This window comes from Pyrus communis, chromosome 12 (assembly GCF_041283825.1).
Source record: "Pyrus communis isolate YQ-2024b chromosome 12, ASM4128382v1, whole genome shotgun sequence".
NCBI classification, from domain to species: Eukaryota; Viridiplantae; Streptophyta; class Magnoliopsida; order Rosales; family Rosaceae; genus Pyrus; species Pyrus communis.
In genome coordinates this window covers 19,296,164-19,322,068 of record NC_142576.1, presented here as the reverse complement: position 1 = coordinate 19,322,068, position 25,905 = coordinate 19,296,164, and the positions used below count along the sequence as shown (strand labels likewise).

At 37.1% G+C, this 25,905-nt stretch overlaps 1 protein-coding gene and 2 long non-coding RNA genes across 3 annotated transcripts; all 3 read right to left on the bottom strand.

Moving 5' to 3' along the window:
- Window positions 1-1,656: 1,656 nt before the first annotated feature.
- Window positions 1,657-4,059, bottom strand: LOC137744486 (uncharacterized). Its single transcript, XM_068484288.2, has 5 exons — window positions 3,728-4,059; window positions 3,447-3,633; window positions 2,429-2,790; window positions 2,137-2,203; window positions 1,657-1,882 (listed from the first exon to the last, which is right to left on the bottom strand). Exons 1-5 carry the CDS (start codon window positions 3,811-3,813, stop codon window positions 1,874-1,876), a joined length of 711 nt encoding a protein of 236 aa, XP_068340389.1. The 5' UTR covers window positions 3,814-4,059; the 3' UTR covers window positions 1,657-1,873.
- Window positions 4,060-6,483: 2,424 nt separating this feature from the next.
- Window positions 6,484-7,482, bottom strand: LOC148692444 (uncharacterized). Its single transcript, XR_015954137.1, has 3 exons — window positions 7,184-7,482; window positions 6,904-7,081; window positions 6,484-6,619 (listed from the first exon to the last, which is right to left on the bottom strand). It is a non-coding gene; the product is annotated as an uncharacterized LOC148692444 (long non-coding RNA).
- A 7,595-nt stretch (window positions 7,483-15,077) lies between these two features.
- On the bottom strand, window positions 15,078-16,074 carry LOC148692443 (uncharacterized). Its single transcript, XR_015954138.1, has 3 exons — window positions 15,983-16,074; window positions 15,707-15,786; window positions 15,078-15,398 (listed from the first exon to the last, which is right to left on the bottom strand). It is a non-coding gene; the product is annotated as an uncharacterized LOC148692443 (long non-coding RNA).
- Between the last annotated feature and the right edge of the window lie 9,831 nt (window positions 16,075-25,905).

Sequence of the window (25,905 nt, the reverse complement as noted above, 5' to 3'; positions counted from 1 at the left end):
GAGAGAGAGAACCCAATACAAAGAAGGGGGCGACCTTGGTCCCTTTAATAGCCTTTCCTACGGTACTTTTGTCCTTCCATTTGTATGGTTTTATACAAAGGTCCCAAATTTTCTATCAATTGTTGCGGTGCCCTTTTATTTTCATTAATTTCTTCTTATGTGAAAGGCTTCAACGAATCAATTTACTCAATTTTTAGGGCAAATGGTGGTGTGGATATATTAAAAAAGCTTACGAAAGAAACAAATTTAAGAAAAAAAACATGGTAGATTCTATTATTTTGGTGTGGGTTAGCCCGATTTCAACAACCAACTGTGGGGGTACAGAATCAAATTCTACGATTTATTAAAAAAGAATAAATTTTTAGTTTATAAGATAGTAGCGTATTTGGACAATTAAAGTTAAAACGTCAAAACTTGTGATTTGCTACTTACTTATGCAGAGTGTGGAATTTTTGACTAACTTAAAGATTTAAGGGGCGCTAAATATGACCATTTAATTTGATATCAAGTGAGGTGATAATATAAATTTAGACTTGCACACTTCACATATAAATTTATAAATTAAAAATTGCATGGTTTTTTAGGGTGATGTGTCCACGTGATGACGAGAATGAAATAGAATTCCACCATATTAATGAAAAGTTGAAATATAGCAGAGTTGAATGCCTGAAATGAAAATATGCCAGAATAAATAACCCTTGTAACTTTTTCTAGGCCAAGATTTGACTCATTCATTTTGTTAATTCATTTTTGGTCCAAGGAATGCTGCGTCGTGTTCTGCAGGGCTACGCGTTGAATATTCGCATTTAGTCGAAGACTCGGTGCTGAAACGGAAGAACATCAGCCGCTTATGTGGTATAGAACGCTTTAGGGCATGAAAATACCGAAAAGTCCCTTCTTATAAGCCCTTAGTTGGATTTCCTTGAGGGTTCTTCAGATGACTATCCATTCTTTTTTTTTTTTTTTTTTTTTTGAATAATCAATATTATCTATACTAAGAAAAAGGTCAGATTTAATCTCATACTGAACTAGCAATAATATAATTCAAATTCGTATTTGATGAGAATCGAACTTAATACCTCTCACTTATTAGTGAAGAGAAAAACTATCAATTTTTATCTTTGACACGTGAACTATGATTCATTTCAAGAACAATCACCAGCCATCCATCAATCATGTCATACAGAATATATAATTATAGCATTTTAATTAAAATATTACCTTGTCGGTTTCTTTAAAGAAAAATGGATTGGTACGTATTAGTGAATAAAAATGTATAAAGGTTGCTTCAACCATCCAAATTTGAAACCATCACGCGATGGTTTGGTGGTTAGTGTAAATTCCAAACTCATAGTACGATTGGTCATGAGTTCAATTCTTGACGTTAGTGAAATACACAATAATAATTAGGACCTCGCTGAAATGTCTTTATGAGTCTTTTCAACTCTTGCAAAAATAGATTATAACTGATCTCTTTTTAAAAAACAAAAACACCGCCCTAATTTGGTGCTTTATTCTTTGCTTACGCATTAGGTTTCTGGTTATTCATTTCAAAGCCAAAGTTCAGGTTCGCCATTACATTCACACCGGATTAAATGCCAAACCAATACTTACCTCACGTTAATATAAAGAACGTACCATTATAGTAACTAATTAACCTTTAGAATTTTATATTTTATTTTCTGGTGTCACTATATACACACCTATAATATATATTATATTCGCAACTTTAGCTATCCATCATATACCAAAATTTCCCAACCCAATCAAGGGAGCGGATCCGGATCTGATAGCTAAAACCCCATTATTTCTGACCCGACCCGTACATCCTCAACCGGGTCTCCTTTAGCTACCTACCAAGCTAGCTACCTTCTCATGCTACCTGCAAATAAAAACAATAAATCATAATTAATATGAAAATGAAATTTAAGTGAACTTAAGAAGCCATTAGAATCTTGAATTTTGATCATACTAATAGTATATTTTTATAGTCGAAATTTTTATTTTATTTTTTGTTAAAGTGAAAATATTTTTGTTCGTAACCATATAAATTATTGATAGATAAATTAATTAACAAAGTTTAAAATTTAAATTCATTTGGCAACACTTGAATAACAAACTTATAAATATATATACCGAGTAAACGTAAGGATTGTGACGGCCTCCAGAGCCTGCTCTTTTGACCTTCTCAAGCTTCAACAACCTGCAGCAACAGAAAGACACCATCTATTTTGGTCAACAATATTCTTCACCACGAGTAGCCAATCAAGTATCGCCACGTAATGTTGTTTTCTACGTTCTAACTCAAACGTCAGATCCTCTTCCCGCGTCTTTCCAGAGTTTATATCGGACGGTCGAAAAGTTTCAACCATTCGTGCATATCACATGCAAAGTTCCAAAAATTAAAAGAGAGAAATGGAATGCTAACATTCTGAGCGCTTTGCTGGTGTCAGGACTGTCACCGATGGTCTGACGGATCTTGACTTCAGAGAGCCAGCCGGCGCCGGCCAAGAGCTTCAGAATGGCCTCGGCTTTCCGGCGCATGTGGGACGACCAAGTCAGCCGCCTCCGTTTCATCGGATCCTCCCGGACCGCCGCAAGCTTGATATTGCTCCATCCTGATCTCGACACGTGGTGTTGGCTTCGGCTTCGCGCGCTGGAAGCCGCGCTGGAGGTGGTGGACACGCACGAAGACTCAGTGGTCTCAGACCCGAACGACGCCGTCGCTTTGGGCGATCCAGAGACGGTTTTCCAGGTCGTCTGAGTCTTTGAGCGGCTTCTCCGAACAACCTGATTAGGAAAAAATTCAAATTATGTAAACAAGAAAGCAAATACTAATTGATTAGAGAGATTAATTAAAAACCAGATTAAATAATCAAACTTCTTAATTATCAGCTCAATCTTCGTTCCTGAAAACGATATTCTAGCAAATTCACGAACACAAAAATCACAGTCCGATTTCTTGCCAAAATACAGCCAAACAGAAGATTAAGAACAAGATTATGTTTGTGTAAAAGGCAATCGGATTATGCAGAAACTCAGCCAAACAGAGTGCAAAAAAATTGGAAGAAAAACAGAGAGAGAGAGAGAGAGAGAGAAGATCAGGTTGAACTGAGATTCATCTCACTGTGAAGAGAAAAATTGAAGAAAACCGAGATCACAGTAAGAGGAGAGCAGATTCAAGTAAAATGATGAGAAAAATCGAACTCGGAAATCACAGTTGGAATTCAGAGTTGAAAAGGCCACTTGGATCGGATTATGCACGAATTCAAAACTACAGTTGGAATTGAGCTCAGGTTATGCACAAATTCAACCAAACAGAAACTACGAATTGAAAAACTGGAAGAGAAACAGAGAGAGAAGCTCACAAATCACAACAAAATCAACCAAACAGCACCTAAAAATTCAAAACATTGATCACAAAGAGAGAGAGAGAGAGAGATCACCTTGAGATTCATCTGACGACGAAGAGCAGCAAGCGCCATGATCCTGATCTTACAAGCTCGAATCTCATCCGTTGAGATATCGCTGGTAGTGATCAACGAAGTGCAGGACTTGGTGGAATCGCCAGAAACCGAGCTTCCTCTGCCACTCTCGATCTTGCTTCGCTCCTGATAGTCGTCTAAACAGAACCTGCAAGTTCAAGCAAATGAATCAGAAGATTTTAAAACGATCGAAACGCAGAAACGCACAGATTAAAACGAAGCGAATTGAAAGCGTGGATCACTTTGGAGGTGTGGCGGTGAGGAGAAGCAGAGCCGAAGCAACTATGCGTTCGGTTGGAGACGGAAACGGAGCCGTAGCCATAGCCATTGCTTCTCTCCCTCTAGCTCTGAAAACTGGCGGTTCTTTGCCTATATTTGAAAATTTCTCTCTCTAAAACCTTTTCCTTCTCTCTCTAAACCGTTTAAGATGGTCACGTGGAGAGGAGATTGCCTTGGGTAATGAGCCTGCGGGCCTCGGAGTTTGTTGAAGAGCCAGCTGGCTACCTGACCTGTTTGATTGTCGCAAATTTTCATTGGGCCTGTTAAGTGTTAACTAGGAATTGCGATGATTGCATAACCCGACCCATCGTCAGATCTGTTTTTTTTTTTTAATTTTATTTTCTACCTAGAAATTTTATTAATTTCTCTAGCAAATATTTAGTTTATGAGGTTCAAATGCTAAGTTTTAAATAATTAATAAAATTCACAAGTGGACTGGGGAGGCAAGGAGAAAAGGAAGAGATAAAATGTGATTCTAGAAAATAACTGAACTGCTTTTTTTTTTTGGTAATGATTTATACTAAATATTAAATATAATGAATTGTTAATAATAAAATATTCAAAAAAATTTAAAATAAAGAGAGTTGTTGGAGATGAAAAGTTAAAAAAACTAGCTAAAGTATTTTTTCGACACCGGATTAGGAGAATCCATCCTACCTAAATGATAATAAATGGTTTGGGAGAAAAATTGCTTTGCTTCTAGAAGATCTCGAAGCACTTTCGTATAATTCAAAACACTTTTATGTTTGGCAGAAAATATTTATAGTGATAGGTAATAGAAGCGTTTTCTAGATAAGTACTTTGAGCTCTAAAGTTGAGAGATATTTTTAGAAGGTGTTTCGAAAATCCGTGAGTGCGTACTTTGCTAGATAACAAAAAAATTCGCACCTTCTATTCACCACACAATGAATTTTGAAGAAATTAGTTTTACAAGTTAATACAAAGAACAAAAATATAAACAAGAATTCTATTGAAGAGAAGGAAAAATTTAATGGTGAGGGAAATGTAGCATACTTACAAAGTTACAAGTACCAAAACGAATAAGGAAATTGATCGAATGTACAGAATCGGCAGCAGTGTTTCTGATACATGCACAAATCTGCATGTAGCACTTCATGTCCAACTAGGTTAACTTCCGCCATATGGATCCCTTGGAACTCGATAAGCACTTCACTCGCGGAAAAACGAAACCCGGCTTTACGGGGTTTGAATTGACGAGAGAATTCCCGTATATCTCTTTGCACTCTTGTACCACCTGTTTGACAAACATGTTGCATGGTTGTAGTTTTTATTTCTTCCCGCCGGGGAAAAACAAAGAAGAAAAAAAAAGGGAATCGTAGGAATGCACACACCTCTTTGGCATCCTTCCGTGGTATGCCTTCCCGCAGTGCAACAAGCTTCTGAACAACCTCGGGCAGCAAATGGACGATAAATATTCAAATGCAAAATAGTCAAGTGCAACTCAATATTTGATTTTGCTAGCGGAACCGCATTTATTTGTGGTAGGGAGACTTCACAATCAACCACAAACTACTTTGGCAATCGTTTCTTATGGAGCGTTTGCATGAGGCACTTTATAGTTCAATGGAGCTTGGTATAAATTGTTATAAATGTACTACATGAATTAAATAAAACGGCTTGCAAAATTACTAGATGCAATACAGTTCGCTTAGTGTCTTTGCTGTGCATTTCTTGTGTCTTAATAATAATATTATTATTATTAAAATATTTTTATTTTCCCATCTTCCACACTTCCCTTCCCTTCCATTCCTGCACGCCATCCACCCAGCACAGATAATCCATTCCCACCGCTGCCTCCAAACCTCCTCTGACGCCGTTGCCCTCCTGTCCTTCAAATCCCAAGCCAACCTCAACAACAAGCTCCTCTACACCTCCTTTCCTTCAACGCCGTCGCTTCATCCTCCTGCATCTCCACACCTCCGATGCCGTTGCTTCGTCCTCCCGTCCTTCTCCCTCCGTGGCTCCTTCCCTCCCGACACCCTCTCCCGCCTCGACCAGCTCCGCTCCTCACCTCCACAACAACGCCCTCTCTGGCGCAAGAAAAAAAAAAAGGCTGACATCATATGCCGTCCGACGCCACGCTGACGTCAGATCAACCGATCTTAAGGTCTGTCAATTTTGGGCTGGCCTGGAGACCAGCTTGGGCTGGGTGCCAGGCAATGGAACGGGTTGGAGTGGATTGGCTGAGTGCCAGTCTTGTTTTTTGGCTGAGTGCCGGCCTAACCACCTCCCGGTGGAACTGCTCTAAAGAAGTCCATCAGAACCTCTTCCTCTAATCACCCCCAAATGCCACAGTGTTGTTGACGGTACATGCAGCTTAAGTCACCCTAAATAGGCACTTGCTAATTACAGTAACAAATAGGAGGATCTTAGCTTGGCTCGTGGTCTTTGTACTAATTTAGCCCATATTTATTACAAGTCATGCAATGAAATCATTTATTGAAAACGAAAACAAAGACTTGGGATATCAGCTGCAGCTAATAAAGAAGCCCATTACCTGGACATAATAAAGCTTTAAACAGAACGATTGAAAACAAAGAAATAGAGGGACGTAATAAAAAGAACCAAGATTAATACAGAATGAATAACACAACTAAGATGGATGCTGCATAACCTGCTCAGCATAGTTTTGTGGGAGAGCTTCCAAAGTGCTGTTAACCTGCATTCAATTTAATAGGAAGAACCTTTGGTAAATTACTTATCAACCAATCAATAAAATACAGACAATTAAAGGTACGAGATTCACAAACCATTGCACATAAAGGTTCTAACCCAATTTCCGAAGCAGGTTCTTGAAGTCTCTGTCTTTCGGCAGCTTGAAAATCAATCATCACCTGAAGAATCACAGAGGCCAATATTGCAGCTCATTAATTTTTTCATCTGATACCAAGTGAAGAAACATTCTTAAATCTGGGAAACCTAAGGAAGAACATTAGCACATCCAGGTAAACTCATGCCTATCTCAAATCATTAGGCAAAAACTTTTGAATCTCGTAAAATTAAACTCTATTTATATGGGCATCAAAAAATGATTAAATGCCAAAAAAGTATTGAAATGAGAAATGTTTGCCAAGTCACCACAATAGTGCATCAGCATGAAAGCTTCAGCTGAAATAACCTGAATAATTGCCAAGGCAATTTTGTAGAGCATCAGATCAGTGTTATTATCACGAACTATTTGCACTTGCTCTTCTAGGATCCTGAATAAATCAACGGCAGCTGGCGTATAACTTCTCATCTTCTGTTTTCTTTGGTGGTTGTACCTTACCAGCCTCTAAGATATTCAAGTACCATTTCTAGAAAACATAAGTGCAAAATTATAGGCAGACATTAGAAATTTAAACGAATGAAAAGAACTAAAACATAGCATAGGGAGATTATTAGAAGAATATTACTACCCTTGTCGTAGCTTGCATTCTCTCAACATAAGAATTCATAAGGGGATCCATGGAACCACTCTCAGAACAAACTTGAGCCAGAGATACATCGACCCCAAGCCCAATAAGATTTTCTTGGTATTCAACCACCCAATCAGTTACCTAGTTCCAAAAAAGAAGGAACAATAGGAAGAGGACTAAGAAAATCAAGTTGTAAGATGAAATTCAGAACTTGAAGAAAGTAAAGATACCTTCACAATTAAAACAATTAACTAGGATCCGCACTAGAATCTACGATGCATGGACACGAACGCGGACACAAGAATACGACACGGAGATACGTTAAATTTCTAAAAATTAAGACAATGGATAGGGCAATTTATATAATAAATATATATTTTAAAAATATATTTTAAATAACAATAAAAAAATAATTACTCAAAATTTAATTTATATTATTCAAACTCTCAAAAAGAAAGGATGGTAGTGGTGTAAATTCGGTAGGCTATGTAGTTTTGGGCTTTAGTCTCATTTAAACCCTAAAAAAAAAAAACAAAAGAAACTGATGTGGTAGAAACTAACACACAAATTAAACCCTATAATTTAGACGATTGTAGTACGAGCAAGTAGGGATCGTTCTAGTCCGAGGATTAGGAGGGATGCCAATCAACACAAATTAAACTTAAAAACTGAAAACTAAGCTAGACTAACACAAAATAAGAACTAAGGGGGATTTTTGGACGAATTTTGACAAAAATAAAGTAAATTGCAGCAAACGAATTAGGTCTTGTACGAGATATAGGTGAGAGGCTAGCTAAAGGATTGTTCTCCACACATGAAACATATGCATTCAAATCGATTTCCAGTTATTATTTTTATAAACCATGAATGACAATGCCCCAAATTAACTGTGAACTGCACAAATTAACTCTCAGATTTTCCTAGGTTCATTGAATTGGACTCAACGACGCAACCAAATTATTCTTCTCAAGTTTCCTAACTATGAAAAGCATGATAGAGATACATCTCAAAGATCATTAAGTTCTGTGAAAATCATAAGCATTGACGAAGCATTCGTAACTATGAAAAGCATGATACTCCTGCCAAGAATTTACTTAACTCAATCATGACTAGTGACTTTTACTACTTGCAAATATAAGTCCATAACGATTAGGTGAAATTCCTTTATATTCTAGCATCAAATCCCTGCATGCAAACTAAGTGTGCACCCTTAATAAACATACAAGAATAAATTTTCTATAAAGCAGACAAGTAAATCTCATTCATGTTTTATGAAACAATAACTGAATGTAATCAATTTATATAAAAATATGTTCATGGCTTCGAATTCATCTCTAGCTAAAAAGAAACTTAGTTACAATTGTTCATCATAACTGAAAAACAATCTAAATTAAACATTGAAAATTAAAACAAAGAGAGAAAGAACCCAGAAAACTCCAGCAACTTTAATAGATGAATGGTAGGCATGGCATCCCCTAAATCTCTGCAGGAATTTCATATATATAGGGGAAAATGGCTGAATCTAAGGAGGAAAGGGTTTTAGCGTTTTTGAGTTATTTTAGGACTCTAAAAATCAGGTAGAAAGTGTTGGAATGTGATTAGGATTCCTCCTTGTTGCTGGACATAAGATAAGATAATGTTGGATAAGATAGGATAAGATAAGATAAGATAAGATAAGTTTGGATAGGATAAGATAATGTTCCTATCCAATTATGATTCCTCTTTCTTGTGTAATTCCTTACCTTCCTAGCCTCAACTTTAATTTCTTCAGATTTTAGCACATGTCTAGTACCATTTAAACACAAAAAACGTTCAGCCCATATGCTTTCCACGCATGCTATCCAATCCAAGTCCAAAACTGCTCCAAATTGCTTCATTTTGCCATTTATTGTCATCTTTACCAATTGGACCTACAATAATATGAAAATAACATAAACTACCAAAATAAATGGAAATTAACTAAGTAAATGCAAAGAAATAAGATAATAAAGTCGCATAAATATGCTCCTATCAAATTCCTCCACTCTTAGCTTTTGCTAGTCCCCGAGCAAAACAAAGAAAATAAAACAAAACCTAAACCTTCCAACAATTGCCTCAGGGATTTCCAATGAAACATGACATGTTAAAAATCATTACTTACATAGATTTTAGCCATCCTTACTCTCGAACTTATACTTAACAGCGGTAACCACTCACTATCTCTCATTTAATCATTTAAAACAACATATGAAAGTAGTAACATGCCTTAGATAATTCACTCAATTCCTCACCGGATATACTCTCTATTTTCACATAGATTTTCTGACTACACTCCCTATACTAAGTATATGCGAGAAGATTAATGTAAACATATAGACTAGCACTCACATATGTTAAAATAAAGAAGGCACTTTTTGAAATTATTAATATAAACATGTATATGATCTCATGAATAGAATGCCACTACTTAGAAGTGAGAACTAGGGATTTCATATGCTCATACCAATTTCAAACTCCACATATTGAAACACATAACAACCAAGATAAAAGTCTAAGGGTTGTAATAGGGCTAAGGTATTGGCTAACAAAGAAAGGTTAAGGATAAACAAAGGTTCTTAAAGTGATAGTAAGCAGAGTAATGAAATCAACACTTAGAATTTAATTTTTGATTGCAGCACCCAACATTAACCACAAATGGGAGTTTCGTACAAATTTAGGGTCAGATTCACATTTTTGGACCCTTCTTCAGTAACCAACACTTATGAACTCATTCTCACTTCTTTTCAACCTGTTTTTTTCTTTTCTCAACTTTTCTCAACTTTTTTTTTTCTTTTTTTTTTTCAACGTTTTCCTTCTTCTTTTTTTTTCTGTTTCTTTTTCTTTTTCTTTTCTTTGAAACATACGCATTACTTCATTGGATTCAAAAGAACAAATTCTTCCCCCACACTTGTTTTTCTGCAAATCTTCCCAATAAGTCATGCTTCACTATTATTTAAGAACAAGGGTATGGATATTCCTATGCTAGGCTAGGTAGGGATAATGCAAGATAACAAAGACAATAGGCTAAATAAGGCTCAAAGGGGTTAAACCTACAATATATATGCAAGGGATAAGGCTTTTTGGCTATGGTGGTAACTAAACACCTTCATCTAGTTATTTGTTATGCAATCAATTTTATGCTTTAAATGAAACGGGTATGAGTTCTAGTATTTGGAACTAAAATGATGAAAAAACATTCTAAGTAGCAACCAAGCACAAAAATAATGAAATCATGCAACGACTATAGAAAACAAGAATATCACAGATTAATAACTCTTCAAACAAATAATAGGCTCAAGTCTCACAGGGTTGTAGCGTTAGTTTGAGTTTCTTCCTTCAAGCATGTTACAAAAATTGATTTTTTTTTTTTTGTGATTACATGTGAATTTGTAAATGACACAAATCCTCATAATCGTGTTGGAAGGTAACCTAAGACACACACAAGCAACAAAAACGACTCTTTTTTGGTATTTTCTCAAGCTTTTTCGAATTTCTTTTATTTTTATTTTATTTTTATATTTTTTATGACACACAATAAAACACTTTAAAATAGTGAATAACAATATTAGTAGTGATAGGTGGTGAATTCGAAAATAAGTCATGAAAAACAATCTGTTTACTACCCCCCCCCCCAACTTAAAGCTAACATTGTCCTCAATGTTTCAAAAATAAACTTAAACAAGAAAGCAATAAAAGATAACTAGCTAACAAGAAAATCATGGCAAAGTAAAAACAATAAAGAGAAGGGTAAAAGAGAGCAAATTTAGTTGTAGAAGGTGAAAATTCCAATGTTTCTTTGTTTGAATAAATGGGTTGCCTCCTAAGAAGCGCTTGCTTTAACGTCTTCCAGCTGGACGATACCTCCATCTAAGCTTTTCTAGGGCCAACGGCATGGAGGGGTACATCCTCCACGACATGCTCCTTAAAACTTCCATGCATTGGATCTATGAACGGAAGGGGATAGTGATCTTTCCTAATTGTGGCGTTGAGCTTCCTAAAGTCAATGTAAACTCTCCCACCAACTTGGATTCGATTGGGCACCTGAACCAAAGAAGGTAACAACGTATTAGTTGAAATGAGAATTGGAATTAGAATAGGTGGCTCACCGATGTGCTTCGATGAAGACTCAAAAGTAGCAGAACTATCAACAATTTCAGAGGTGGTGTTCTCGGCCTTGGGTACTTTGAGGACAATGACTTGTCCCATGTGATCCACTCCAATTCCCTTTTCAATGGTGGTTCTAAATACATCATTCTTGATAGCTGCTGAACGTTCCTACCTTATATTTTCAATCACTTTAATGGCAAAGCAAGAATGAACATCATTAGGATACTTAACAGATTCAGAAACATTAAAATTAATCATATCGCCATCAAACTCCATAGTTAACGCTCCCTTGGACACATCAATCTTGGTTTGGGCCGTTTTCATGAAAGGTCTTCCAATTAAGATTGGCAATGGTGTAGAGTAGGCTGAATCTTCCATCTTAAGCACATAAAAATCTGCTGGAAAAATCAAATGGAAAGGTTCTTACCGGTTAAAAATAGGCTTAATCTGGAAAAAAAAAAAAGAAAAAAAAAAGAAAAGGTTCTTACCTGTGAAAACTAGTGCAAATTTGTTTTCCATATGGATACTAATTTTTTCATAGGATAAAATGAATTTAGGGAGCTTTAATGAAAATGGCTTCTCTAAACTTTTTATTAACAAAAAACCATCCACTAACTTTATTTAATAAAGAAGGCTTAAATTTTAATAAAAATGACTTAAGTTTTAATATAAAAGGACAAAAGTTTAACATAATAATTAAAAAAACAAAAAATCAAAAACAAAATCTGACGCGCATGTCACATCACTTAATTACACACACTTTTCCTCCCTTAATCTTTCTCCCTCCACCGTTATTAGCTCCTCTCTCTCTCCCCTCTTTCACGTATTCTCATCAAATTTCTCTCTCCTCTCACCTCACTGATTCACATCAACTTTTTTTCTTTTCTCTCATCTCTCGTATCACTCTACTCTCACTCTATAAATATTACAATTTTTACTTTTTATTTTATTGTATGTTTATTTGACCCTTGTTTCATAATTTTTTTGGAACAAACTAAGTAATAATATTACAAGACAAAAAATAAAGAATTTTTTTCATTTTTCAATTTGATAAACAATGCTTATTTTAATTTGAAATAGTGATTAGTAAAGCCCACGCGCTCAATCCGCCTCGTTTACATTTGGTGTGTAAAAACATCTAATTGTTCCCCTATCTTTGATGATTCTTATTGTATTTTTGTTATGATTGATTGTGTAGATTATTGATCATTGATTTCCTCTTTTGTAGAGAAAGTTTTCGGTCCTGGTTCAACCGAAGCAGTATATGAGGAATACCTACACCAAAACATCTTCCAAAACTCCTTTCGGATATGCATTTGATCGATCAGCCAATTGAATAATGACACCATCATTTTTAAGCTCTCCTAGATTCATAGATGCATAAACAAAATATGGCATAACATTAATGGAAGCACCTAAATCTAGCATAGCATGTTCAAACCTTGTATTACTAATAACACAAGGGATAGTGAAACTACTTGGATCTTTGCATTTGGGTGGCAGCTTTCTTTGCAAAACTGCAGAGACATTTTCACTTACATGTACCACCTCCTTCTCCGGAATCAGTTTCTTTGTTGTACAAAGCTTCTTAAAAAACTTAACATACTTCGGAACTTGCTTTATTGCATCAAGAAGCGGGATATTGACTTGTACCTTCCTGAAGGTTTCTAAGATGTCTTTTTCATTCTCTTCTTTCTTTGATTGCATAAACCTGCGAGGAAAAGGCACATTTGGTGGAATAAGGTTAGAAGGAGTTGAATTCGAACCAACCATACCTAATTTGGGAGGTACATGACCCTTAGAAGGCTGCGACAAAGATTGTTCTTCCCTTGCTGTGGCCTTGTCCAATTCTTTTTCTTCGGGCAGCAACTGTTCGTCCTCTTTTTGGCTTTATTTATACTTTTTTGGATTGGTTCCAATCTTTTTATCACTTCTCAAGGTAATAGCCTTATCAGCTTCAAAACCTCCCTTTGGATTTACAATGGTTGAACTAGGAAACTTGCCTTGTTCTCTAAATTGTCCCATGAATTTTGCCATTTGCCCTATTTGATTCTTCATTTCGCCTATCTCTTTGGCTTGATTTTGTAAACCCTAAGTAAAAAAAGTTAGTGCTTGAAGAATTTTATCATTATCCATTGACGAACTTGAATTTGGTTGGGAAGGTTGTGGAGGCAGCTGTGGTGGTGCAAATGGCCTTTGATAGAGCCTAGGAGATGGCTGTCTATATCTGCCTTGCTATTGAGTTTGTTGGGGTTCCATCTACTTCATATTTGGATGATCTCTCCAGCCCGGATTGTAGGTGTTGGAAAATGGGTCATTCCTTGGTTGATTTTGGCCTTGATAACCTATGGCATTGGCACTTTCCCATCCCCCATTCTCCATTAATTGAAGACATTGATCAGTAGGGTGTCCTTGCATAGAGCACATGCCACATACAGCTACACTTTGCACTTTGGATCCTTCAACAACTTGTGATATAAAAGTAAAGAAATTAGCCATTTGAGATTGAAGTTCTGAAATAGCACTTACCTCATTAACTTGATTTTGCCGTGTAGGTTCTCTTTGTCCAAACTCCTTCGTATTGTTGTGCATTCGAGGCTCGATTCGCTATTAAGGACTTTGCAGCAACTAGTGTTTTGTCAACTAAAGCACCTCTTGTTGAAGCATCAAGCATTTGTCTCTCAAGTGGAAGTAGTCCTTCATAGAAATATTGAATTAAAAGCTCTTCCTTTATTTGATGTTGTGGACAAGATGCAACTAAAGTCTTGAAACGCTCATGATACGCTAGAAAGGATTCTCCTGGGCCTTGTTGAATTCCACTAATTCTCTTCCTCAAAAGAATGACTCTTGAAGTTGGAAATAATTTCTCTAAGAATGCTCTTTTCAAAGAGCCAATCTTTAGCCTTTTCCAAAAGAGAGAATGGAAAGGCTTTCATCTTCAAAATATTCCCATCCACATTGATTGGTGTCATGCTCGAGCATACTACTTCAAATTCCTTAAGATGCTTATTCAGATCTTCCATGGATAGCCCATGGTATTTACGAATGTGATGAAGCAAACTAGACTTCAATTCAAACTCATCAATTTTTCCTTGAACTAACGCAGGGTATTGAATGCAGAGAGGAACGGCATTGTCTAATCTCGAGGCTGAAAGTTCCTTTATTGTTCGATTGTCAACATCCATGTCTTGTTCCTCTTCCAATTCTGTTTCAATTGATTGGATTGAATTCTGGCTGCTTCCTCTTCTTTCTCAAAGTTCGTTCAAAATCGTCGTCAAATTCCATTATATGCCCACGGACAGGTTGAGAACTTCAAGTCATAAACTACTACCTAAAGTAAAGAAAACAAAGCAAAACAAAATCAGAAACACAAGAAAAGACACGAATAGAAACAAAGGGGAATATTAGCAATTTTGCTAACCTTTGGGTCATATGGTTAGAAAGAAATAGAAGGATTTTAAAGATTATAGCAGGTTGAGGACAAATGAACGTTGATATGGGTTAGATTTTGATGATCACCTTGGGTTTTAGTTTCTACGGAATTTAAGAACTCCCTCTCAGCAACTCTTCTCAATTGGAAGGCTGTAGCATGTTAGAATCATAGTTTCAACTTTGTTCTCTATTGGATGTGAAATTTAAATGTCTGGTTTCTTCTTTTTCCCTCATAGGATATATCTGGGAGTAGAATCCTTGTCCAAATGTAACACTTGTAGGATTAATAAAAGTTCATTTGTTCTAAAATAATAATAATAATAATAATAATAATAATAATAATAATAAATACAAAACTATCACCTAAGTTCCACTTATGCACTAGAAAAGTTCATTGCATCACTAAATGACAAACATCATATAAAGCAGCTTCATTCAATGTGGTTGCAAAAAAATAAATCCAAACTTTAAATGTACAAAGAAACAACAAAAAGTTTTAATAGCTTTGCAGATACCGAGAAGAACTACCCCTATTAAACAATTATTCATATAATATAGAAAGTACCTGTCTTTGGAAAGATTATAGAAGTTGGAAATGTGGCCCCATAATGTCTTCTCAAATGTCTCCCAGGTCCTATCAACATCTTCGAAATATACACTACATCACACAAAATACAAAATTGAAAAAAAAATAATAACAAGTCATTATGCTACAAATCATGAATCATGTATGGGAAGCATCATACAAACAAAATAAATTGACAAAAAAACTATTATTGTGGCCATTACCATCACCCAAGTCCTATTACATTGTCAGGCTCATCAAGCCAGCCAAATGGGGTCAACTTCAACAAACTAATCCAAAGCGAAGAAGACTTGCAAATAGTTACAGAACATCATAGGTATTGAGATTGCTAAAAGAGCTATAAATGCCAAAGTGAACTAGAAAATAAGATATGTACATACCTTAGCCTGCCAACCTCTTCCTTGTGAGATGATGCAGCTGTTAATGCAAATATGTGCTTTCCGTCAAGAGCTGTTAACCTCTATAACAAATTAAGGATGCAAATGAAAAAAACTGGAGCATAGAGATACAATGTAGAATGTAAAGTTTACTGAGTTACATTCAAAGATAAGTGAATCATTTGATGAGAAAAATAAGGTCGCAGCCAAAACAAACAAAAGTATAAGAAATTAAGTTTAAAAATAGCATATAGAGTAAAATTGAAACACTACTTTTACCTCAAATGTATTAATAAACTCTTTATCATCACGCAAAGAATCCCGAGCCTCAACAGCCTCAACAGAAATTGACATCATACCCTTAACATCCTATCAAAGATCAAGATAAGCTAGTGAGCAACCATAGAACAATACACGAGATCCCGAAGCTTCACACTTCTAAATATTACATATCACAAAAGAAAAGCTTGCCAACCTTCAAGGTTGTATTCAAGTTATTCCTTGCATTGCTGAGGAGCTTTATCTTATCATGGTTTTCAATCAATGTTTGGCATTCTTGACATAACCTGATGACAAGGAAATCATATCAACTGAAAAATTATGAACACATCAACGTTGAGCAATTGCTTATTATATAATCCAATACACACAAGAAATCTGCTTTAAATCATAAAGCCTCTGAAATTTCCCATGAACAACATACTTTTCAATAGAAACAAAGTTCTCGCGGAGTTGGTTTATTGACTTTTGAGACAAGGACAGTGATTCCAGCCCGGCCTAAGCTTATTCAACCTACAAGAACAATAGTTCCTTATAAGACACTTGTGATACTAATTAAGAATCAACACACAATGAACAAGCAGTGTTATTTTTATACAACAATATTGGGAGTGCGGTTTTGGCTACCCAACAAACTTAAAACCTCTGACTTATAACTCGAGAGTTATACCACTAGCCCGTAATACTACTGGCTATCAACAAGCGACTTTTGATTACGACAAAAAGAAAGAACCGTGACAATACGGATTAAATTTACACACATTGTACCTACCTAGCGACCATCATACTAAGTTGTGCATCATTTGCCTGAAAACACAAAACAAATCCAAATTACTAACATAAGTAGTTGAATTTAAGATCAGTTTTTTGCAATCTCCAAAAGATGCAAGCATATATTCATTAATTCAAGTTCCCATTTCAAATACACATTCATTAATTACATGAATAACATCAGGAAAAAAATGAAAATTACTAAAAAAATAAATTGAAGAAAAAGAGAAGGGGAAAAACCTGTTGGTGGGCAATGTAATCAGCCTTGATAGAAGCAATGGACTGAAGGAGTTCAGGAAGCGGCAAGAGCTTGCTACCTCGCAAACCGCTGATTCCTTGGCTTCCATGCCAAGATCCTCCACCATCACCTTGAGAATTATTTTTAACCCGGAAAAGAATAAGATGACAACTCTACCACTACGACATAATCCACAAACAATCGGCCGAAAAGCCCACGAATTTTCGTGGCCTAGATCTGAAATTCGAAACTATCAACTTCAAATTTAATGAAATAAGGTAGAGATTTGGAATAGGTATGAAGAGCGGATTCTAGAAATATTAGTTTTTAGGTCGTTGATGGTCAAAGAACAGCGACACCGTCGTCACCGTGATGCTGTGTCTTGGCTACTGTTGCAGCGTGGAAGGGAGAAAATGAGAACACGGGAGGGAAGGAGAGAGAGAATTAGTGTGTTTCCTAAATGGGCAAAACTAAAATAAACAAAATTAAAGGATAAGGCTATATTAGGGACCAAAATTTTAAATCAAATGATATGTCATCAATAAGAAATAAGTAGGTTAATCAACACTTAAGCAATAATCCAATCATGAAAAACTACATCATTTGGTTTACAAAATTTGGTTTAAAATTTTAATTTTCTTAGCATTACGCGTATTAAAAAGAGTGCTACTAAGAACACATAAAGGTCCAAATCTTCTTCACCAAAAAGCCGTGACCTTTCTGTGACCTCCTTAAAAATGCGACACCTGTTTACTCACTTACTAATTTTAGTTATGTTAACTTATATGTTATCCTAAACCTCTATTATCTCCTATCTTATATTCTAAAATTTTAGAGAAAAGCATTACAAGAAACAAACGACGTTTGGACTCTTCCAAAATATCCTATATCGCGACTCCTTTCTCCCTCGCTCTGACTTCCAAAATTCTCAATCTCATATCCAAGCACTAAATGATGGAGCCAAAAAGTCATGTGCAAAGAGTTGGGCACGACATAGAACAATAAAAGCTTACTGTCAATAGAACCAACCTTGAGGGTGTGCAAAAGGTGCAACCGCACAGAAGGAAGGGCCCCTGAAATTTTTTTACATGTACACATATACATATAAATATATTAAATGTGCAAGAGAATACCAAAGTTATCTACAAGCGGTAGTGGTTTAGGCTTCCTACCTTTTCACCTAGGAGCGGGGATTGATTCCCTATGGTTTTGCTTTGAAATTTCTAATTTTTGCATATTATAAACTTATTAAGCAGACAAATTTACACAAAAAACATTCAACTTATTTCAAACTCAAGACCTTTTGAAGATAGAAAACACTCCTATAAAACAAACTTACTTTTGGTTCACTAATTTGTAATATTCCAATTTTATTGAACAAAATTGAAAGTTAAGAAATAATAATAAAAAAATACAACGTTAGAAAATGAAGGGCCCCCGTCTAAATTTTGCATAGGGCCCTTAAATTTTCAAGGTCGGCCCTAACTCACAATTGCAAGGGCTATAATAGTCTCATTCATCCATTGATTTTCCTTCGACAAATGACCAAGTAGAATACAAGCGTAGAGAAGCGCCATGAAAAGGTTCATCGAAACCACCATGTGATGCATAGTTTTAATCAAGCACAAATGAGTGTTTAATTTTAGTCGAATTGTGGTGAAATGAATGGTGATACACGATTGTAATCGAGCACAAACGGGTGTTTAACTTCAATCGAAGTGTAGCAAAATGAATGGTACAATTTCAGCGTTAGGAAGCTATGGATTTATGCTCCGTCTTCCGCTAAGGGGGCTCTGCTCTAGTTAACGAGGAAGCTATGGACCTTTTAAATATGGTATATATGTTATGCCTCTTGCACATAATTGGTAGCACATTGTTGACGAGATTTTGAGGTGACTCACCCCGTTAGTGCATAAGATGATCAGATAGCAAAGCGAATGTAATTTTGAGCAAACACAAATTGTTACAAGAACAACATGTGAATATCTCAACTTTTCAAGATTCACACTAATAACTTTGTCTGCTCAAGACGTGATTGTTGTATTTTGTTGCAAGCCATAAGAAGCTATGACTTTTAGAGTACATAATTCTAAAGTTTGTAGTTCTATGAGGGTGCGTTTGTTGCATAGGACTATCTCGGACTAGAATAGCTTCATGGACTAAGCTGGATTGACTTAGAATAGACTAAGCTAGACTGACTTGGTGAAGTGTTTGGTGCAGTGTTGGACTAAGAAATAAGATAATAAAATTTTGAACATGCAATTTCCGAATCCAACACCAAATTGCAAAAACCAATCAAATGTTTAACCAAAATTAACTTAGTATATGCACTAAAATGCTAAATTTCAAAATACCTAGTTCAGAAATCATCAAATACCAACCAACAGCTGAATAATCATCGAATGAGGTTCTTTCCCAAGACGCATCTAACCATTTTGGCTTTTCTTTTCCACTGGGAATTGCTTATTTGGTTCCAAACAAGGACTTCCTCTTCTTCTTCGTTAGAGTTAGAAGCAACAGCAGCAAATTGCAATTTTTCCCTTTGAGATCTCAAACAAATTCCTACATAATCTGCTTATTCAATTGTGAGAAATTTTCAATTTTCTTCCTAATCTAATCCCCAAATTCGAGTTAATTCTTGATGCTTGACCAGAAAATTCCAAAAGTTAACAAGAAATGTAATTGCAAATTTTCTATGTTCCTAATGAAAAAATGGGATAAATTGTGAATTGGAATTGATAATTCGAAAAATTAGAGAGAGAATGGGGGGATGGAGTTACTAAGTCTTTGGGGAAGCCATATTTGATGAACTCCTTATTCTTGAACTTGTTAAGGCCCATTAAAATGGTGAAATCACCAACTCTAATCAAGCTTTGAAGTGGAACACCATGTTTCTCCCTTTGGAATTTGATCACTGCAGAAGAAAGAGACAAACTTTGTGGAGAAGAAGATAGAGCTTCCAAGTTCCATCTTCCACCGAAGCCCGTGCCGTCAAAAATTAAGGTCGATGGGCCCAAGCCATCGAAGTAGATGAAGGCGATAAAGGACGCAGGCAAGAGAGGACAAAGGAGATAAAGGACAAAACTAAGGTCTTAGCTAGTCTCATGCTTCTTAAGAGGATACGTTAAGATCGGCTAGCGAAGTTGTTTGTCAAGGCGAGTCTCACTTAGTGACATTAAAACTATTCCCATGTGCCAACAAACACAAAAATACATTAAAACTTAGTCATATCTAGTCTAATGAAAGCTAATGAGGGCAAACAAACGCCCCCTGATATTCAATCACATCGAAACATAGAAAACTTCACCTTCACAGCAAGAAAATAGATGAAAATGCCAACAACTTTGGTGACAAAGAAATTGGATACATGAGAAAAGGTCAAGAAATTGCATTAATAAATTGAAGGCAACAATTCATGTCCTTATTAGCTTACAAATATCACAAGACCATGACGAAAATTAAGTGAAATCCTAATAATGAAACTTGAGAAATACCTGAACAAAGTGTTTAGCTACCTAATTCACATCTATGACTATTTGTGTACTCTGATGCTTTATATTTTTGTGATTTGAACTTATGTGACATGTAATAAAAGGAATGAGTCCTCTGGTGTCCCCTTCAAGGAAATCGTGTTTTAATCGAGTTTTGTGCTAGTTATTTTTGGTGTTGATCTGTTTGTAGGGGATATTTTGTCAAATTTTTGGTAGAATTGAGCTGAAATTTTTTTTTGAATTGTCACATATTAATTATTTTTACTTATGGCTTTGTCACTACTTTGGTGTTGGCCAATACTGCTTGACTTATATTTGCGTGGCTAGTCGGGTCGATGTGTGTCACTTTAGGTAGGAGGAGAATGACTTATAAAATGAAATCAAGTATTTCAAACTGATACACCTTATCAAGTTTTGAGATTTTTGCCTAAATTTTGTATTTTGTAGAATTTGAGACCAATCGAGGATGAGTTTGTCACACGATTTGTTTAACTTAACACTGTATATAGATGAGAAAATTAAGATTACTAAGAAATTTCAAACGACGAAATTTTATTTTCTAGAATTTGTAAGTTTTCTTGATTGGTAAACATAAAAGAACAATGAAATTTGAACATGGATTAATTTTTAAATTCTCACTTATTTACATGAAATTTTTTAAACTTGGGAATTGGAGGTCCCAAATTCTACATTTTTTTTTCCACACGTAAATTTTAAATTTTTATGTTCATGAATCCAAATAAAAGAATTAGTACATGTCAATTTATAAATTTGTGTCAAAATTTTAAGTTTTTTTTTTTTCATCAAATCCAAACATAGTGTATGTAAGTTTAATTATAAAGAGATGTGAGATCTGAGTTAAAAGTCTCAGAACCATGTGAAGAAAACCTTTCCTCCCTCTGCCTTTAGGAAAATCGCAACCCTTATAGCAGCCGCTCCTTGCTTCGGCTTGGGTTCGGCAGCAACCCGACTCTCACCTTTTTCTAACCAGCATTCCCTCTTTCTCTTCGTTCTCCACCCTCTGCTTCTTCTTCTTTCCCCATCTTTCCCCATCTTTCCATCATCTTTCCCCTTCATTCCCACCTTTTTCTAGCCCTCATTCCCTATTTCCTACCCATCTCCACTCTCAACATCTTCCTTTTCCTATTTCCCTCATCATTCCACTCAATTAGTTTTTTAATTTCTGAAATTTTTCTCTTTTGGTTTTTGTTTTGGTTTCCCTTGAGCTTTGTTCGTTGAACTTTTTCTTGATTCTCATGAGTTTGTCTCAATCTAGACCTTTATGGCCTTCTTTCGCCCTGATGCTACTTTACGTCGCGCATCCTTAACCATCGGCCTCTGCTACTCAGCTCATGTGTTTCTCCTCAGGTGTTAAGTGGTTGTTAAAGTGCTTTTAGCACTATTTGGTAGGATTATGGGAGCGCTTACTGCACAGGTAACTCACTCACCCCCATTTTCCGTTGATCCAATTGTTCCGTTGGTTCGTTCTCTTGGTCATGGTGGTGGCCTTACGATGTAGGCGCATCTAGTGGCTGCTAGTTTCCTTTTCAGTATTAGGGTTTTTTTTGTTATTGTCCAGCTAGCCACTTTTGAGTCTATCTACTGTATTTTTCTTGTTATTGTTGGGTTTGTATGTAGGTAGTGGGCTGCCTTTAACTGCCTGTGGAGCAAACAATAATCAAGAAAATAATGGAGGTGACATGTGGACTTTTGGATTAAAACGACAAAATTACCTTTGAGGCACACCGGGATTACCACGCGCATGCAACGGACAATAACGGCTCAATCCAGGAGGAGTCAAAGGTGATCAGAAAGGTATTTATTCAAATCCCTCCTATCACTCCTCACAAAATCCTTATTCAAAAGGTAACTCCCAAAACTTCCTATTTAATTTGGGGTTAATTACCATGTTAATTGTAAGATATTATTTCACATAATATCTTGCAATTATTCTCTAAATACACCATAGATGGCCGACCACTATTCTCCAAATAGGGCCGGCCAGTCCTCTATAAATAGCTCTATTATCCCACTAAAAAGCTAAGTCATTTGCTACCCACAAACTTCTAAACACATTCTTTTCATAATTCTAACTTTGGCATTAGAGATTCTTCGGCCAAAGTCCCCCCCCCCCCCATTCATCGTGGGCGCATGAGGCTTTTGGTTTTAATCTTAGGTGCTATTATTTTGCATGTGCATTTTCGTCAAAGGAGAAGATGGCGGAAATTTTCATCCACAAATTGGTGCTTTCATTGAGAGCTTGATTCACACGCTCGAAGAAGACTCTCACATTCAAAGTTTCTCATTTCTCATTCGTTCGTAAATTTTTCGTACTTTCTTATTCCTATAACTTTTTAATTCTTTGAATAGAGGTAAGGGAAAAATACAATGCCGGGAAATTCAGAAACCACGATGAACGAAACTTCTTACGTTCAAAGATCCAGATCAAGTGATGGAGGATGAGACGTAGCCCCATCACGACGATCCATGAGGCTCAACACAATGGCAATAGGAGCAACTTTATCACCACGGAGCACCACTACCATGCTAGTCACGAGGACTACCGTGGCAGTAGGGAATGGGGCAGCTCAATGGCAGCAAGCCCACGTTGCAAGGCAGTTGAGCCAGGCTCGTCATGAGCTGGCCCAAGGCGCATCGCAGGCCCAAGCCATGCTAACAATCCCCTCAACCTAGATCCAACGAGCTCTTAGCGCCGCAACTCGCCCTGCACGTGGCATAGCCCACTTCTACGGCCGAACTCACTGTCGTGATCTATTTGGTGATCCAAACTAGTCTAAGAACGGTTCAACCATCTTGCCTTCAGATTTTTGGATCGACGATTGAACTGGGGGTATTTTCACAGATTTGACATATCCCAACCCAAATCTCGCATTCGGAGTCCATTACACTTCCATTACTCAAGGAGACGCATACTGTCCAAGCTCTTCTACCTCACATGGTGAACAACACTAGTCTCAACAAGTCATAGAGTTGACTAGCGCCCTCGTGCAGCAAGCGACCATGGTGAATCAACTTTTGCAGCATATCTAGATACAGAGTACCCCAGACAAGGTGTCTCGAAGTAGGGCAAGGGCAGACAATGAACCTCTCTAGCAACGTCCTGGTAAGCAACCTCTCGACTAGCCACGAACTAAGCATTCTGGCATTGTACACTCCTAACTGGACCCCCGAGAATGTATATTCTCGTTTTAGTGTGCAGATGAGTATGCACTCTCGGTTAGGCCCACAGACTAGTATACATTCACGGTTGTGGCTACACTCTGATAATTAACATGGACAACCTTCCAAGTGAAGTGTTCATTCGTGGTTAGGTCGCAATGAGCATTCTCCACCTCACATCATAGTTTGCAACACAATGGATGGAGAGAGGCAGTTACTTAATTCGGCTCAAGTTCAATCGACAGCTTGAGAGTAACCCGCTCGCCTACCAGGAACGTACCACATGCACTGCAGCCACAACATAGACGAGTCGAGCACAGAGAATAGTAGCCTAGACCAATAGGTCACGATCGGGGGCAGCCGAAAGCTATGTTGCCCTAGCTGAGGCAAACTCACGAAGAAGTTGAGAGGCTCTTGACGAACGATTGCAAGATTTCCAGCGCAATGAAGCTACTGACGAGGTACTCCAATGAGATATGACCAACATAAGCAAGTCACCTTTCATTGACAAGATCGAGCAAATGAAACCATCCTACACACACTGACGAATACAAAGGCTACTTATATTCCAATAAATGCAGCAACCCAGCTTAATGGCGTAATAGGGGCAGATGAGTACCAAAATGATACAATAGCCAAAATCGGTAGCATGTCTTGTTCTCATCATTCTAGACAATTCAATATTAGAGCAACACATCACTAGTAGCTGAGCATCTAGGACCTAGTGGTCCAATTCCTCCCGTTGTGCACAACCTAGCCCAAGCTAGCCCTAGCTCCGCCCTCACAGTTATGAATGCTCCACAGTTTCCGACCACCCTTGATCTGTCACCACGGCTCCTAATTATACCGATCTTGCACCACGGCTCCTAGCCCTACCGATCTTACTATGTGGCTCCTAATTGGGCCAACCAAGCCCATGATACTATTAACTTCAAGGCATCTAATGATAGAGCAGAAGATAATGCTTTGTTAGCAAAAGACTTAGCGATGAAGAAGCTTGCAATCCATTCAGATTCTCAGCTGATCACCAACCAAGCCTCTGAAGGGCACACGACGAAACATCTAACGATGGCGCAATACTTGAAGAAAGTCTGGGAACAGCTTGTTGCGTTTCCTACTTACACCCTTACGCGAGTTCCACAAGTAGTTCGAAGTCTCAAGTAGATCGTTGAACAATACCTCACAACTAAGGATTATTTCAGTTGTTTAGTAGTCTAGTTTTCCTCAACTGCGCCCACAATGACTTTTATGCTCTCCAGTGCGAAAGGGTAAACCAATATCCTAACACCCATATAGGTCTGTTCTCCAGTGCGAGAGGATAAACTAATTGTTCTCAAGTGCGAAAGGGTAAACCAATTCCCTAACACACATCTGGGTAAACTCTCCAGTGCGAAAGGATAAACTAATTGCTCTCTAATACGAGAGGGTAAACTAATCACCCGACACCCATCTAGGTTTATTCTCCAGTGTGAGAGGATAAACTAATTGTTTTCCAATACGAGAGGGTAAACCAATTCCCCGACACCCATTTGGGTAAGCTCTCCAGTGCGAGAGGATAAACTAATTGTTCTCCAGTGCGAGAGGGTAAACCAATTCCCTGACACACATCTGGGTAAGCTCTATAGTACAAGAGGATAAACTAATTGCTCTCCAGTGCGAGAAGGTAAATTAATCCTCCGACACCCATCTGGGTCTACTTTACAATGCGAGAGGATAACCTAATTGCTCTCAAATGTGAGAGGGTAAACCGCTTCCTCAACACCCATCTAGGTTTGCTCTCTAGTGCGATAGGGTAAACCAATTCCCCGACACCCATAACGGCAAGCTCTCCAGTACGAAAGGGTAAACTAATTGCTCTCTAGTGTGAGAGTGTAAACCCGACACCCATCTAGGTAAGCTCTCCAGAACGAGAGGATAAACCGATTCACTGACACCCATCTTGGTAAGATCTCCAATGCAAGAGAGAAAACCAATTCCCTACACCCATCTAGGCCACACAGAATACCAGCTAAGCAGCAAATGGTCAGGGGCAACAGCTAACGACAAACTTAACAGCTCGACGCCCCAAAAAGCCAAAACTCACGGCCATAGTGACTTCGTGGGATCGTTAACTTTTTTCGAATCAGCGTGCTTAACCGACAATTTTATGGCTAAAATTTTTGTAAGACACTTCAAGCAAGCAAAGTTTTAAGAAAAACAAAGATGGAGCAAAACGAAAGCAATTTATTAAATTTCTAGCAAAT

Bases quoted from the DNA above. Each gene is read 5' to 3' on its own strand.
- LOC137744486 (XM_068484288.2), bottom strand. From the start codon at position 3,813: ATGGCTATGGCTACGGCTCCGTTTCCGTCTCCAACCGAACGCATAGTT. The intron at 2,791-3,446 runs GTGATCTCTCTC...TTTCCTAATCAG, and splicing joins GTCGTCAGATGAATCTCAAG to GTTGTTCGGAGAAGCCGCTC. The intron at 2,204-2,428 runs GTTAGCATTCCA...CTGTTGCTGCAG, and splicing joins ACCAGCAAAGCGCTCAGAAT to GTTGTTGAAGCTTGAGAAGG.